This window comes from Panulirus ornatus, chromosome 32 (genome assembly GCF_036320965.1).
Source record: "Panulirus ornatus isolate Po-2019 chromosome 32, ASM3632096v1, whole genome shotgun sequence".
In the NCBI taxonomy this organism is placed as follows: Eukaryota; Metazoa; Arthropoda; class Malacostraca; order Decapoda; family Palinuridae; genus Panulirus; species Panulirus ornatus.
The window spans coordinates 13540864-13558884 of NC_092255.1; the positions used below are offsets into that span (position 1 = coordinate 13540864).

Genomic DNA, 18021 nt, shown 5'->3' on the forward strand with positions numbered 1-18021 from the left:
ATGGTAGATATGGTGCCATAACTGATCCTGGTAGTTATGGTGCCATTACTGATCTGGTAGGTATGGTGCCTTACTGATCCTGGTAGATATGGTGCCATACTGATCCTTGGTAGGTATGGTGCCTACTGATCCTGGTAGATTATGGTGCCATACTGATCTGTAGTTATGGTGCCATACTGATCTTGGTAGGTATGGTGCCATACAGATCCTGGTAGTTATGGTGCATACTGATCCTGGTAGGTAATGGTGCCATACTGATTCCTGGTAGATATGGTGCCATTACTGATCTGGTAGGTATGGTACCATACTGATCCTGGTAGGTATGGTAACCATACTGATCCTGGTAGATTATGGTGCCATACTGATACCTGGTAGATATGGTGCCATACTGATACCTGGTAGATATGGTGCCATACTGATACCTGGTAGATATGGTGCCATACTGATACCTGGTAGATATGGTGCCATATGATCTTGGTAGGTATGGTGCCAATACTGATCCTGGTAGGTATGTGCCATACTGATCCAGGTAGGTATGGTGCCATAACTGATCTCGGTAGTTATGGTGCCATACTGATCCTGTAGTTATGTGCCATACTGATCCAGGTAGGTATGGTGCCAAACTGATCCTGGTAGATATGGTGCCATAACTGATCCTGGTAGTTATGGTGCCATACTGAACCTGGTAGGTATGGTGCCAGACGGATCCTGGTAGGTATGGTGCCATATGATCCTGGTAGTTATGGTGCCATTACTGATCTGGTAGTTATGGTGCCATACTGTCCTGGTAGTTATGGTGCCATACTGATCCTGTAGTATGGTGCCATACTGTCCTGGTAGTTATGGTGCCATACTGATCCTGGTAAGGTATGGTGCCATATGATCCTGGTAGGTAATGGTGCCATACTGATCATGGTAGGTATGGTGCCATACTGATCATGGTAGATATGGTGCCATATGATCCTGGTAGGTAATGGTGCCATACTGATCATGGTAGGTATGGTGCCAATACTGATCCTGGTAGGTAATGGTGCCATACTGATTCCTGGTAGTTATGGTTGCCATACTGATCTGTAGTTATGGTGCCATACACACCTATATATATATCTATTTATTTTTTCATTTATCATACTTTGTCGCTGTCCCCGCGTTAGTGAGGTAGCGCAAGGAAACAGACGAAAGAATGGCCCAACCCACCCACATACACATGTATATACATACACGTCCACACACGCACATATACATACCTATACATTTCAACGTTTATATACATACTATATATACTATATATACATACACAGACATATACATATATACACATGTGCATAATTCATACTTGCTGCGTTTATTCATTCTTTTCTCCACCCCGCCACAGATGAAATGACATCCCCCTTTCCCCGCACGCGCGCGAGGTAGCACTAGGAAAAGATAACAAAGGCCACATTCGTTCACACTAGGTCTCTAGCTGTCATGTATATTGCACCGAAACCACAGCTCCCTTTCCACATCCAGGCCCCACAAAACATTCCATGGTTTACCCCAAACGCTTCACAATCCCTGGTTCAGTGCATTGACAGCACGTCAACCCCGGTATACCACATCGTTCCAGTTCACTCTATTCCTTGCACGCCTTTCACCCTCCTGCATGTTCAGGCCCCGATCGCTCAAAATCTTTTTCACTCCATCCTTTCACCTCCAATCTGGTCTCCCACTTCTCGTTCCCTCCACCTCTGATAGATATATCCTCGTTGTCACTCTTTCTTCACTCATTCTCTCCATGTGACCAAATCATTTCAATACACCCTCTTCTGCTCTCTCAACCACACTCTTTTTAGTACCACACATCTCACTTACCCTTTCATAACTTACTCGATCAAACCACCTCACACCACATACTGTCCTCAAGCATCTCATTTCCAGCACATCCACCCTCCTCCGCACAACTCTATCTATAGCCCACGCCTCGCAACCATATAACATTGTTGGAACCATTATTCCTTCAAACATACCTATTTTCGCTTTCCGAGATAATGTTCTCGCCTTCCACGCATTTTTCAACGCTCCCAGAACTTTCGCCCCCTCCCTCACACTGTGACTCACTTCCGCTTCCATGGTTCCATCCGCTTCCAAATCCACTCCCAGATGTCTAAAACGCTTCACTTCCTCCAGTTTTTCTCCATTCAGACTTACCTCCCGCTTGACTTGTCGCTCAACCATACTGTACCTAATAACCTTGCTCTTATTCACATTTACTATCAGCTTTCTTCTTTCACACACTTAACCAAACTCAGTCACCAGCTTCTGCAGTTTCTCACCCGTATCATCAGCGAATAACAACTGCCTCACTTCCCAAGCTCTCTCATCCACAACAGACTGCATACTTGCCCCTCTTTCCAAAACTCGTGCATTCACCTCCCTAACAACCCCATCCATAAACAAATTGAACAACCATGGAGACATCACGCACCACTGCCACAAACCGACATTCACTGAGAACCAATCACTTTCCTCTCTTCCTACTCGTACACATGCCTTGCATCCTCGACAAAAATAACTTTTCACTGCTTCTAGCAACTTGCCTCCCACACCATATACTCGTAATACCTTCCACAGAGCATCTCTATCAACTCTATCATATGCCTTCTCCATATCCATAAATGCTACATACAAATCCATTTGCTTTTCTAAGTACCTCTCACATACATTCTTTAAAACAAACACCTGATATATACAAATGACCGATTGTTCTGCAGCTCTGGATATTGACCCATCTCCTCAGAAACCTAATGCAAAACCATCATACAGAAGTGAGTGTGCTACTGAGGAACTCTTGCACCTAGCCATCCACAACCTCACTCTGTCCACCTTCCCTGTTTCCTCACGCGAGACCTTCAGCTGCATGACGGAGACGCAGAGACAGCCACGAACACCACCCACCACCTCACACTACCTAGGCTCTGACCCGTCAGGCACTCTGTCGTGAAAACCTGTGTTACAGCTGACCCCCTGAAAGACACAGGTAATACGTACCTAACGACTAGATTTTGTCAAAGGGAAGGGCGAGCGCGTAGCGCTCACCGCAGGAGAATCCAGGTGTACGAGGAAAGAAGCCGTGTGAGCGTTTGAGGGATGGAGAGACTGTACGTTTGAGGACAGCTACCCTAGCTCCGGGAGTGACACTTGACAGCCACTGAAGTACTGGCACGATGCTCAACTGTCACTGACCCTACCCGATACCCAGGCGGGTAGTGCCGGTGATGTACTTCCATGGTCGGTGGCTGCCTCCGACCTACTGTCTACCAGAGAGAGAGAGAGAGAGAGAGCAAATATAAGAATTCTTCAGGCATGAGTTCCGGGTTTCTCTTCCGTTATGATCACTGCGTACCATTATTATTATTATTATTATTATTATTATTATTATTATTATTATTATCATTATTACTATTATCATTACCATTATTATTGTTATCATTATTATTATTATCATTATTATTATTATTATTATTATTATTATTATCATTATTATTATTATTATCATCATTACTATTATTATCATTATTATTATTATAATCATTATTATTATTACCATTATTATTGTTATTTTCATTATTATTATTATTATTAGTAGTAGTAGTAGTATTAGTATTATTATTACTGTTATTATCATTATTATTAGTGTTATTATTATTATCATTATTATTATTATTATTATTATTATTATTATCATTATTATTATTATCGTTGTTATTATTTTCACTTCAATATTGTCATAGTGAGCCAGGGTTGAGATAATCATGGCATATTGAGGGTAACAAGTGAACCAGGTGGTTATATGCATGACTCACTGATACCAGATGGTAACACACACACACACACACACACACACACACACACATGCCTAATGCCCTGATATACGACCATGACCTGTAATAACCAGTTTGGTGATGATTTAATGGGGGTACTTCAGCGTTGCTGCCATATATTTGTCAATGATGATAATGTTTTCCTCCGGGCTAGTAACGTATGGCATGTCACGCCCCACCTGGAATGATGAGTGATCACCTGACAGCTGGCCCGCCTGGAATGAGACAACGGGAAAATGAAAAAGTTTTACTTGGCATTTGAATGTCCACCACATTTATACTGTAGTTAGTGTTCACTAATGATGTTATTAAGTTACAGTGTTGAAGTCTGGTTAAGGCAATACCCTCAGTGAAGATATTGAAGAAAAACATGTATATGATAAATGAAGGAAGAAAACATATATATATGATAAGTGAAGGAAGAAAAACTTATATGCGATAAATGAAGGAAGGAAAACATATATGTAATAAATGAAGAAAAACATGTATGTGATAAATGAAGGAAGGAAGACATACATGTGATAAATGAAGGAAGGAAAACATATATGTAATGAATGAAGAAAAACATGTATGTGATAAATGAAGGAAAGAAAACATTCATGTGATAGATGAAGGAAGAAAAACATATATGTGATAAATGAAGGAAGAAAACATATGTGATAAATGAAGAAAAAGATGTGCGTGATAAATTGAAGGAAGGAAGACATAGATGTGATAAATGAGGGAAGAAAAACATGTGATAAATGAAGAAAACCATATATGTGATAGATGAAGGAAGAAAAACATATATGTGATAAATGAAGGAAGAAAACATATATGTGATAAATGAAGAAAAACATATGCGTGATGAATTGAAGGAAGGAAGATATAGATGTGATAAATGAGGGAAGAAAAACATGTGATAAATGAAGAAAACCATATATGTGATAGATGAAGGAAGAAAAACATATATGTGATAAATGAAGGAAGAAAAACCTCTCGGTGATAAATGCTCGTAATAGTGGTCATCCATCGTGTGAGACAGGCATAGCTAAACCCAGCGGTCACCCTGGAGCCATGGCCACGGTGTGGACGAACACAAGGACCACAAGAACACGACACAATCAACAAAAACCCTCACATTAACCCGAGAGGTCATAGTCAAGGATAGGGAGGCAATAGCCTCTGTTGTCTCTATACTGAATACATGGAGGCACTCAGCCCAGCTGTGTAACACGACCCAGTTGGATTGACAGTCTGAAGTCAGGTAGGGGGCCCAGCTAGGTTGACAGTCAGTCAAGTAGGGGGGCCCAGCTAGGTTGACAGTCAGTCAGGTAAGGGGCCCAGCTAGGTTGACAGTCAGTCAGGTAAGGGGCCCAGCTAGGTTGACAGTCAGTCAAGTAAGGGGGGCCAGTTAGGCTTCATAGCCAGTCAAAATCGGGGGCAGGCATGTTAGGTTCATAGCCAATCAGGCTAGGGGTCCAGCTAGGTTGACAGTCAGTCAGATCGGGGGCCAGTTAGGTTGACAGTCAGTCAGGTAGTGGACCAGGTGGGTTGATAGCTAGTCAGGTAGGGAACCTGTCTATAGGCAGTCAGTTAGGGAGCCTGTCAGTATCCAGTAAGGTAGGGAGCGTTTCTATAGCCAGTCAGCCTGGGGTCCTAACAATTAGCTAGGGCTCCTAACAATTAGCCAGGAGTCTTAACAATTAGCCAGGGGTCCTAACAGTTAACCAGGTGTCCTAACAATTAGTCAGGGGTCCTAACAGTTAGCCAGGGGTCCTAACAATTAGCCAGGGGTCCTAACAGTTAGCCAGGGGTCCTAACAGTTAACCAGGTGTCCTAACAATTAGCCAGGGGTCCTAACAGTTAGCCAGGGGTCCTAACAATTAGCCAGGGGTCCTAACAATTAGCCAGGGGTCCTAACAGTTAGCCAGGGGTCCTAACAATTAGTCAGGGGTCCTAACAGTTAGCCAGGGGTCCTAAAAGTTAGCCAGGGATCCTAACAATTAGTCAGGGGTCCTAACATTTAGCCAGGGGTCTAACAATTAGTCAGGGGTCCTAACAATTAGCCAGGGGTTCTAACAATTAGTTAGGGGTTCTAAAGAGTATCCAGAGGTCCTAGCAATTAGCCAGGTGTCCTAACAATTAGTCAAGGGTCCTAACAATTAATCAGGGGCCCTAACAGTTAGCCAGGGGTCCTAACCATTAGCCAGGAGCCCTAACAACTAGCTAGGGGCCCTAACAACTAGCTAGGGTCCCTAACAATTAGCCAGGGGCCCTAACAATTAACCAAAGGCCCTAACAGTTAGCCAGGGGCCCTAACATTAGCCAGGCGTTCTAAAGAGTATGCAAGTAGCCAGGTACCTCGCCAGAGCGTAAGTACAACGCTGCCCTGCAAGATGTGGGGTTATGCTCCGAACTACCCAGCAATTAGCTATTCTCTCTCTCTCTCTCTCTCTCTCTCTCTCTCTCTCTCTCTCTCTCTCTCTCTCTCTCTCTCTCTCTCTCTCTCCTCTCTCTCTCTCTCTCTCTCTCTCTCTCTCTCTCTCTCTCTCTCTCTCTCTCTCTCTCGAAGACGACGTAACCTGGGCTAACTACGTCTTCTGGCGAGATGGAAGGAAAAAACTGGTTTATTCTTAAGGAAGGAGGAGGAAAACGAGACCGTTTCTGAATGGGATGGAAGATAAAAATATATATATTTTTCTTAGGAAGGATGGTGGAAAATTTTTGCCTATTCTACAGCGGTATGGAGAACAGGTAGATAATTTTTGAGAAAGAAAGGGAAGTCATAGATAATTTTTGAGTCGGAGAGAGAAAAGGTAGATTATTTTTGAGTAGAATGAAGAAAAAAGTAAATTTTTGAGTGGGTTAGGAAAGGGTAGATCATTATTGAGCAGGATGGGATGAGGTAGATTGTTTGTGAGTAGAATGGAGAAAAAGGTAAATTAGTCTTCATTATAATGGGGATTAAGTAGATTATTCTTAAGTAATTTGGTGAAAATGTGGATTGCTCTCAAGTAGGATGGAGATAAGGTAGATTATTCTTGAACACGATAGAGATAAGGTAGATTATTCTTGAACAGGGTAGAGGTAAGGTAGATTATTCTTGAACAGGATCAGGTAAGGTAGATTATTCTTGAACAGGGTAGAGGTAAGGTAGATTATTCTTGAACAGGATCAGGTAAGGTAGATTATTCTTGAACAGGGTAGAGGTAAGGTAGATTATTCTTGAACAGGATCAGGTAAGGTAGATTATTCTTGAACAGGATACAGATAAGGTAGATTATTCTTGAACAGGGTAGAGATAAGGTAGATTATTCTTGAACAGGATACAGATAAGGTAGATTATTCTTGAACAGGGTAGAGATAAGGTAGATTATTCTTGAACAGGATACAGATAAGGTAGATTATTCTTGAACAGGGTAGAGATAAGGTAGATTATTCTTGAACAGGATACAGATAAGGTAGATTATTCTTGAACAGGGTAGAGATAAGGTAGATTATTCTTGAACAGGATAGAGATAAGGTAGATTATTCTTGAACAGGGTAGAGATAAGGTAGATTATTCTTGAACAGGATCAGGTAAGGTAGATTATTCTTGAACAGGGTAGAGATAAGGTAGATTATTCTTGAACAGGGTAGAGATAAGGTAGATTATTCTTGAACAGGATAGAGATAAGGTAGATTATTCTTGAACAGGATAGAGATAAGGTAGATTATTCTTGAACAGGATAGAGATAAGGTAGATTATTCTTGAACAGGATAGAGATAAGGTAGATTATTCTTGAACAGGGTAGAGATAAGGTAGATTATTCTTGAACAAGGTAGAGATAAGGTAGATTATTCTTGAACAGGGTAGAGATAAGGTAGATTATTCTTGAACAGGGTAGAGATAAGGTAGATTATTCTTGAACAGGGTAGAGATAAGGTAGATTATTCTTGAAGAGGATAGAGATAAGGTAGATTATTCTTGAAGAGGATAGAGATAAGGTAGATTATTCTTGAACAGGATAGAGATAAGGTAGATTATTCTTGAACAGGATAGAGATAAGGTAGATTATTCTTGAACAGGATAGAGATAAGGTAGATTATTCTTGAACAGGGTAGAGATAAGGTAGATTATTCTTGAAGAGGATAGAGATAAGGTAGATTATTCTTGAACAAGGTAGAGATAAGGTAGATTATTCTTGAACAGGATAGAGATAAGGTAGATTATTCTTGAACAGGGTAGAGATAAGGTAGATTATTCTTGAACACGATAGAGATAAGGTAGATTATTCTTGAACAGGGTAGAGATAAGGTAGATTATTCTTGAAGAGGATAGAGATAAGGTAGATTATTCTTGAACAGGATAGAGATAAGGTAGATTATTCTTGAAGAGGATAGAGATAAGGTAGATTATTCTTGAACAAGGTAGAGATAAGGTAGATTATTCTTGAACAGGGTAGAGATAAGGTAGATTATTCTTGAACAGGGTAGAGATAAGGTAGATTATTCTTGAACAGGGTAGAGATAAGGTAGATTATTCTTGAACAGGGTTGAGATAAGGTAGATTATTCTTGAACAGGATAGAGATAAGGTAGATTATTCTTGAACAGGATAGAGATAAGGTAGATTATTCTTGAACAAGGTAGAGATAAGGTAGATTATTCTTGAACAAGATAGAGATAAGGTAGATTATTCTTGAAGAGGACACAGAAGAGGTAGATGATTATATATGCGTAAGATGGTGAACTGGTAGATAATATTTTCTAAGATAAGGAAAAAAACTTGATTATTTATGAGCAGAATAACAGGGAACCATGGACCATTCTTGAACATGATGAGAGAAAACCGTAGATTATCCTTGAACAGGATGACAGAAGAACTAGATTATATTTGAGCATCATTAATGTCATTACAGCCACTGCATTCCTCCACACTTCTACCCTAAGATCACCTGTATCTACCAAACAAGTATTGAGATGACGTATTCCATACAACCCAGACCAGGACGAAGACCCACTCGTCAGGTCACACCTCTGGTGGTATGGACGAAGACCCACTCGTCAGGTCACACGTCTGGTGGTATGGACGATCTCAGAGTGTCAACATGGACGGGTTCCTCTCACTCAGTGGTACACTGAGGAGTTCCTTATCATTCACCCGACGGTCCTCACTCCTCGTTGGTAGGAGCAGTTGGCACCTGCTTCACTTGTGAGGGAGGCAGAGCGCCTCACTGGTTGATCCACAGTGGCAGGGACACACACACACACACACACACACACACACACACACACACACACACACACACACACACACACACACACGCACGCGCGCGCGCGCACACACACACACAGACAGAGCCCTCGAGAACAGTGGGCGAAGTGATCATACCCGTAGAAGGGAGGGAGGAGGGAGGGTGACGGCATGACGGCGGAGGAGATGGTTTAGTCCTGAGTGATCGCAGGAGAGTTGCTATAAGGCGGAGGACTGTTGATTCCTCTGTAGCTGGCTGTCTGGCAAGCCACTCCAGTCCTGTATGAGTAGAAATCTGATGTACTTGCTCCAGAAGGGCGATCCACAACTGTTGCAAGACGTCTCGACCATCGGACAACAGCAACGCAGCGACCTTTGTCTAACGTCCCTGGGTTCCAGCTCACAAGAAAGCTCTTCGTCTCTCTCTCTCTCTCTCTCTCTCTCTCTCTCTCTCTCTCTCTCTCTCTCTCTCTCTCTCTCTCTCTCTCTCTTTGGGAACTTGAGTGATGGACGCGTCTTGGAAAGACGTGTACCACAAGACCCACCGTCGTGGGGGAACTGTAGATCAGAAGTGGCTGAGGATGAACCGTGGTAGGTGGGGGTGTGGTGTTGACTGTGTCACAACGTAGGGGAACCATCTCCATTCTGACCCACTTGGAAGCATACGTTCTCATCTCCATTCTGAAGTACATGGCACAGAGGTAAAACCAGAGGAAAAAAAATGAAGAGAAAGAGTTCGTACGTTTGATAATAACTCAAATTCCTTGTAGCAAAATGTGTTAGTAACCTTCACCTTCCTGGTGGGTAGACTGCAGTTAATGTAGGTAGACTGTATGTATGAATTAGATCACGTAGGTAGACTGTAGACCATTTTACTCCTGTTTTACTTACCGTCTCACTGAACCCCCGTCCTGTACTTTGATCTGGACGGGAAACACCACAGAAACTTTACCTGACATGGTGTGTGTGTGTGTGTGTGTGTGTGTGTGTGTGTGTGTGTATGTTGTTAGATGTAACGAGTGACAACTTGCTGGAGGTCAGCGAACTACAACCAGTGGTACACACGTCAGACAACTGCCATAGAGAGTTGATTTCTTGATATCAACCTCGAATTGATTTCTGTATGTTTATGTTGACTTTTGAACCCAAGTTATGCATATTCTTGGCATTGACTCCACATCTACGTATGTCTTTTTCAGTCGCTGGTTGAATTTGGCGTTCTCTAGTAAACAGCAGAGCATGGGATAACTTGATAACACAAGGCCTGATGGTCTATGACCAGGTTATCTGCTGGAGGACAGTAATAGTATACCCTCATGGCTGTACATGGGAAAGCCAGATAACACAAGACCTGATGGTCTATGACCAGGTTATCTGCTGGAGGACAGTAATAGTATACCCTCATGGCAGTACATGGGAGTGAGGCCAGATAACACAAGACCTGATGGTCTATGATCAGGTTATCTGCTGGAGGACAGTAATAGTATACCCTCATGGCAGTACATGGGAAAGCCAGATAACACAAGACCTGATGGTCTATGACCAGGTTATTTGCTGGAGGACAGTAATAGTATACCCTCATGGCAGTACATGGGAGTGAGGCCAGATAACACAAGACCTGATGGTCTATGACCAGGTTATCTGCTGGAGGACAGTAACATACAGATAAGGCATAAGACAACAAAGCAGATGACTCGCCTTCACCCACCATTCCCTCCGGACCACCAGCCACCAGGAAGGTATACATATGAAGGAACTCCACGTAGCATGACATAGAGGATATACTGGCGTTTATATCTTATAGAAAATGATGACTGGCGAATACATTCTCATCTAATTACATCCGTCGGACACATTGTGGGTGGACGGACCTCAAACGCTAGTCTGGAAAGACAAAAGGAGTTGGAGATACGTGCGCGGGTTGAAATAACGTGGCGGGTGGTGATTCATGCGACGACGTCAACACACCCCCGTCCCTCCCATCACCGGATTGAGGAAGTGGACACACACACACACACACACACACACACACACACACACACACACACACGCGCGCACAGAGTCACTTCCCTGACCGACGACGCTACGATGTTGGTCCACACTTGGTCACGTGAGGGGGTCACGAAGGTCACCACCAAACTCCTGACGAGGAAACCCTCCCTCGTCAGAGAAGTTATACCGTAATCAGTATACGTTTTGCCCCCCCCCCCCTCCCCACACACACACACACACACACACACACACACACTCACACACCACTACCACACACACACCACTACCACTTGCCTACCATAAAGCCATGACAGTTAAATGCAGCCGCACAGCAAGACAGAAGGTCATCGGCCGAGCGCTTTCCCTCCCTCCTTCCCTCCGTCCCTCCCTCCCTCCGTCCCTCCCTCCCTCCGTCCCTCCATCCCTCCGACCCTCCGTCCCTCCCTGCTTGCCTGCCATCATTTTTGAGCGGCGCGGGTCCGAGTCTTCGTGAACCGTGTACTTAGCGTCGTGATTATGTTGTCAGTGTGGAGTTGTAGTCCCTCCCGCTCATCGAACACTTCAGTTTACTTTCTGCCAACAGCTTGGAAAAGACCCAGTGGTGGATGTGCTTTGTGTGTGGTGGGGATGATTCCACTTGGCGTTTTCTTTGTATCCTTACGAGCAAAGGGGCATCATCATGGTGAGGTGTAGCGACGTAACGTCTAGCCCCGAGGTGCAGTGTGTAGACTCATGAGCAGTGGGAGGTATTGGTGGGTGGGTGTTTACGCGAGACATGGGTACCGAATCTGTGATTTCCATGTATGTCATAATGTCTGAATGTGTTTGTACGTACATATCTATCATTTATGGTACTTTCCTCAAGTAGATAAGCTACTCACCTCCCAACTCCCGCCCACCATTGATCCCCAGCGCCATCAACAACATCACAACCTTCTTTGTTGTTGTTACAACCAGTAGCTAAGCAGGCGGCCTTCTCCCTAACCCACATCACCTTCGTGACTACTTTGTCTCGTCACCAAAACTACCATCATTGTTTCCACCACTGCCACCGTCTCCCGCCACCATCACTACCTCTCCCGCTACCATAACTACTACAGTCATATCACAGCAACAGCTTCCACAGTCGCTGTTATCACTGTTATCACTGCTACAGCTACCACAGTCACTGATATCACTGCTACAGCTACCACAGTTACTGTTATCACTGCTACAGCTTTCACAGTCACTGTTATCACTGCTACAGCTTCCACAGTCACTCTTATCACTGCTACAGCTTCCACAGTCACTCTTATCACTGCTCCAGCTTCCACAGTCACTCTAATCATTGCTACAGCTTCCACAGTCACTGTTATCACTGCTACAGCTTCCATAGTTACTGTTATCACTGCTACAGCTTCCACAGTCACTGTTATCACTGCTACAGCTTCCACAGTCACTGTTTTCATTGCTACAGCTACCACAGTTAATGTTATCACTGCTACAACTTCCACAGTCTTTGTTATCACTGCTACAGTTTCCACAGTCACTGTTATCACTGCTACAGCTTCCACAGTCACTGTTATCATTGCTACAGCTACCACAGTCACTGTTATCACTGCTACAGCTTCCACAGTCACTTTTATAATTGCTACAGCTTCCACAGTCACTTTTATCACTGCTACAGCTTTCACAGTCACTGTTATCACTGCTACAGGTTACACAGTTACTACCTCAGCCACGCACTTCAGCTCTGTTCTTACCATCGAACGCTGTGGTGGGAGCTCCAATCCAGTCCACCCGGCTGTGGGTTTAGTATAGAAAGCAAAGAACGCCCTTGGGTATGACGGCACGACCCTGGAGTACAACATTACGACCCCTGAACACGACCGTACGACCCTTAGGTATGAAGACATGACCCTTATGTACGACAGTATAACCCTTGAACACAACGGTACGACCTCATGGGTACAGTGAACTTGTCTTTTGATATGACCGATTCATTCATACCGGGGGTCGTCCATACCATCGTGATCAAGGGTCGTACCTCGCGGGGTCGTCCCTCCATGCACAAGAGCTCACACGGGGAAACACGTCGTGTATCTGTTCACCACCACTGAACACGGCGATCGCCTGTCCGAACCGACGTCTTGGTGTGACATTTACATGGCATTTACAGGGTGTGTAAATGGAAGTCAATTGGTGTAAATCCCAACTGCTGACCTGACTAGAGAGCTTTATTTACGACCTGATATATAGATGTGCAGATATGACAGTGCCATTTTGTACATTCAACACTCTTATCTTTCTTATCACTTTGCTTTCAGGTATGATATGAACGTGAACCTGCTGATTGATAAGGTGAGTTTCTTATGCTTTGAATAATTCGAACATACATACGTATATATATATATATATATATATATATATATATATATATATATATATATATATATATATATATATATATATATAAATATATATATATATATATATATATATATATATATATATATATATATATATATATATATATATATATATATATATATATATATATATATATATTTTTTTTCTTTTTTTTTGGCTTTGTCGCTGTCTCCCGCGTTTGCGAGGTAGCGCAAGGAAACAGACGAAAGAAATGGCCCAACCCACCCCCATACACATGCATATACATACGTCCACACACGCAAATATACATACCTACACAGCTTTCCATGGTTCACCCCAGACGCTTCACATGCCTTGATTCAATCCACTGACAGCACGTCAACCCCGGTATACCACATCGCTCCAATTCACTCTATTCCTTGCCCTCCTTTCACCCTCCTGCATGTTCAGGCCCCGATCACACAAAATCTTTTCCACTCCATCTTTCCACCTCCAATTTGGTCTCCCTCTTCTCCTCGTTCCCTCCACCTCCGACACATATATCCTCTTGGTCAATCTTTCCTCACTCATTCTCTCCATGTGACCAAACCATTTCAAAACACCGTCTTCTGCTCTCTCAACCACGCTCTTTTTATTTCCACACATCTCTCTTACCCTTACGTTACTTACTCGATCAAACCACCTCACACCACACATTGTCCTCAAACATCTCATTTCCAGCACATCCATCCTCCTGCGCACAACTCTATCTATAGTCCACGCCTCGCAACCATACAACATTGTTGGAACCACTATTCCTTCAAACATACCCATCTTTGCTTTCCGAGATAATGTTCTCGACTTCCACACATTCTTCAAGGCTCCCAGAATTTTCGCCCCCTCCCCCACCCTATGATCCACTTCCGCTTCCATGTTTCCATCCGCTGCCAGATCCACTCCCAGATATCTAAAACACTTTACTTCCTCCAGTTTTTCTCCATTCAAACTCACCTACCAATTGACTTGACCCTCAACCCTACTGTACCTAATAACCTTGCTCTTATTCACATTTACTCTTAACTTTCTTCTTTCACACACTTTACCAAACTCAGTCACCAGCTTCTGCAGTTTCTCACATGAATCAGCCACCAGCGCTGTATCATCAGCGAACAACAACTGACTCACTTCCCAAGCTCTCTCATCCCCAACAGACTTCATACTTGCCCCTCTTTCCAAAACTCTTGCATTCACCTCCCTAACAACCCCATCCATAAACAAATTAAACAACCATGGAGACATCACACACCCCTGCCGCAAACCTAAATTCACTGAGAACCAATCACTTTCCTCTCTTCCTACACGTACACATGCCTTACATCCTCGATAAAAACTTTTCACTGCTTCTAACAACTTGCCTCCCACACCATATATTCTTAATACCTTCCACAGAGCATCTCTATCAACTCTATCATATGCCTTCTCCAGATCCATAAATGCTACATACAAATCCATTTGCTTTTCTAAGTATTTCTCACATACATTCTTCAAAGCAAACACCTGATCCACACATCCTCTACCACTTCTGAAACCACACTGCTCTTCCCCAATCTGATGCTCTGTACATGCCTTCACCCTCTCAATCAATACCCTCCCATATAATTTGCCAGGAATACTCAACAAACTTATACCTCTGTAATTTGAGCACTCACTCTTATCCCCTTTGCCTTTGTACAATGGCACTATGCACGCATTCCGCCAATCCTCAGGCACCTCACCATGAGTCATACATACATTAAATAACCTTACCAACCAGTCAACAATACAGTCACCCCCTTTTTTAATAAATTCCACTGCAATACCATCCAAACCTGCTGCCTTGCCGGCTTTCATCTTCCGGAAAGCTTTTACTACCTCTTCTCTGTTTACCAAATCATTTTCCCTAACCCTCGCACTTTGTACACCACCTCGACCAAAACACCCTATATCTGCCACTCTGTGTGGGTTGATTAGAAAGGGTAGTGAGTGGTGGGATGAGGAAGTAAGAGTATTAGTGAAAGAGAAGAGAGAGGCATTTGGACGATTTTTGCAGGGAAAAAATGAAATTGAGTGGGAGACGTATAAAAGAAAGAGACAGGAGGTCAAGAGAAAGGTGCAAGAGGTGAAAAAAAAGGGCAAATGAGAGTTGGGGTGAGAGAGTATCATTAGATTTTAGGGAGAATAAAAAGATGTTCTGGAAGGAGGTAAATAAAGTGCGTAAGACAAGGGAGCAAATGGGAACTTCAGTGAAGGGCGCAAATGGGGAGGTGATAACAAGTAGTGGTGATGTGAGAAGGAGATGGAGTGAGTATTTTGAAGGTTTGTTGAATGTGTTTGATGATAGAGTGGCAGATGTAGGGTGTTTTGGATATATATATATATATATATATATATATATATATATATATATATATATATATATATATATATATATCTTTCTTTTTTTCATACTATTCGCCATTTCCCGCGTCTGCGATGGGTAGCGTTAAGAACAGAGGACTGGGCCCTAGAGGAAAAATCCTCACCTGGCCCCCTTCTCCGTTCCTTCCTTTGGGAAAAAAAAAAAAAAAAAAAAAAAAAAAAAGAGAGGGGAGGATTTCCGGCCACCCGCTCCTCCCTTTTAGTCGCCTTTACGACACGCAGGGAATACGTGGGAAGTATTCTTTCTCCCCTATCCCTATTATATATATATATATAAACTGTTTAACAGTTTGGCAGCTAATTAATTAGTTTACATCCTATATCATGTGTATGTTTGTTATATATATATATATATATATATATATATATATATATATATATATATATATATATATAAATGCGGGAAATGGCGAATAGTATGAAAGTATATATATATATATATATATATATATTATATATATATATATATATATATATATATATATATTATATATATATCCCTGGGGATAGTGGAGAAAGAATACTTCCCACGTATTCCTGCGGTGTCGTAGAAGGCGACTAAAAGGTGATGGGAGCGGGGGGGCTGGAAATCCTCCCTTCATTCTTTTTTTTTTAACTTTCCATAGAAGGAACGAGAAGGGGGCAGGTGAGGGATATTCCCTCAAAGGCCCAGTCCTCTGTTTCTTAGGCTACCTCGCTAACGCGGGAAATGGCGAATAGTTTAAGAAGAAACTGAAAGATATATATATTATATATATATTATATATATTATATATTATATATATTATATAGTATTTATATATATATTATTAATCATAACTGCGCAAACTAACATTATATAACTTTACTGTAATTCTGTGAAACGTATGTTCAGTGAGAAACATTGTAGATTAAACAAATTTTTTTAGTTTTTGAAATTTAGTTTGTAATCTGTAATATGAACATGTAATATCATTTAACTGTATATCTAATTGGGAAAATATAACTTATATGAATGACGTAATGCTATAATGATAACGACGATTTATATGTAACGGTATAATTCTAATCTGAGAGAATCTGGATGCGTTACGTGACATCTGTGTTATAATGTGTTAGATCTTAATGTTTATATTGTTTATCTGTACCTGCTTCTGATCTGGGTAGCGTTTTATGAAATGTTGTGTTGTACGTGTGTGTGTATGTGTTGTAGTGTGTGTGTTGTATGAATCTGTAGTTGTAGTGTGTGTTAATGTGTGTGTGTGTGGTGTATGAAGTGTGTACTGTGTGTGTGTGTTGTGGTTGTAATTGTGTGGTTGTGTGTATCTGTGTGTGTGTGATGTATGTGTGTAATAGTTGTCTGTGTGTGTACTGTGGTGTGATGTTGTGTGTGTAACTGATGTGTGTATGTGTGTTGTGTGTGGTGTTGTACTGTAGTTGTGAATCTGTGTGTGTGTGTGTGTGTTGTTGTGTGTGTGTTGTACTTCGATAATGACTGAATTCATTGAGACCAGTCGTTTAATAAAAGAAACTGAATAAGATAAGAAAAACTAAGGAAGTAATCTTAAGGTTTCTGAGAGGTGAAAACTTGTCGTTCAAGAAGGTTGTAATCTGGAGGTTGTAAACTGTAGGTTGTAATCTGTAGGTGTAAACTGTAGGTTGTAATCTGTAGGTGTAAACTGTAGGTTGTAATCTGTAGTAATAACTGTAGTTGTAATCTGTAGGTATAACTGAGTTGTAACTGTAGGTTAAACTGTAGGTTGTAATCTGTAGGTATAAACTGTAGGTTGTAATTGAGGTTGCAATCTGTAGGTTGTAATCTGTAGGTTGTAATCTGTAGGTTGTATCTGTAGGTTGTAAACTGTAGGTGTAATCTGTAGGTTGTATCTGAGGTTGTAATCTGTCGGTGTAACTGTAGGTTGTACAACTGAGGGTGTAAACTTAGGTTGTACTACTGTAGGTTGATAAATGTAGGTTGTAATCTGAGTGTAATCTGTAGGTTGCAATCTGTAGGTTGGGATCTGTAGGTGTAATCTGTAGGTTGTAATCTGTAGGTTGTAATCTGTAGGTTGTAATCTGTAGGTTGTAATCTGTAGGTTGTAAACTGTAGGTTGTAATCTGTAGGTTGTAATCTGTAGGTTGTAAACTGTAGGTTGTAATCTGT

General features: G+C 42.0%; 1 protein-coding gene across 1 annotated transcript in view; it reads left to right on the forward strand.

The window, feature by feature from the left end:
• Nucleotides 1-18021, forward strand: part of LOC139759053 (uncharacterized) — a 422614-nt gene that overhangs the window by 208173 nt on the left and 196420 nt on the right. Inside the window, exon 4 of the mRNA XM_071680968.1 lies at nt 13379-13412. Coding sequence (XP_071537069.1) covers nt 13379-13412 — 34 coding nt within the window. The remainder of the gene's footprint in view (nt 1-13378; nt 13413-18021) is intronic.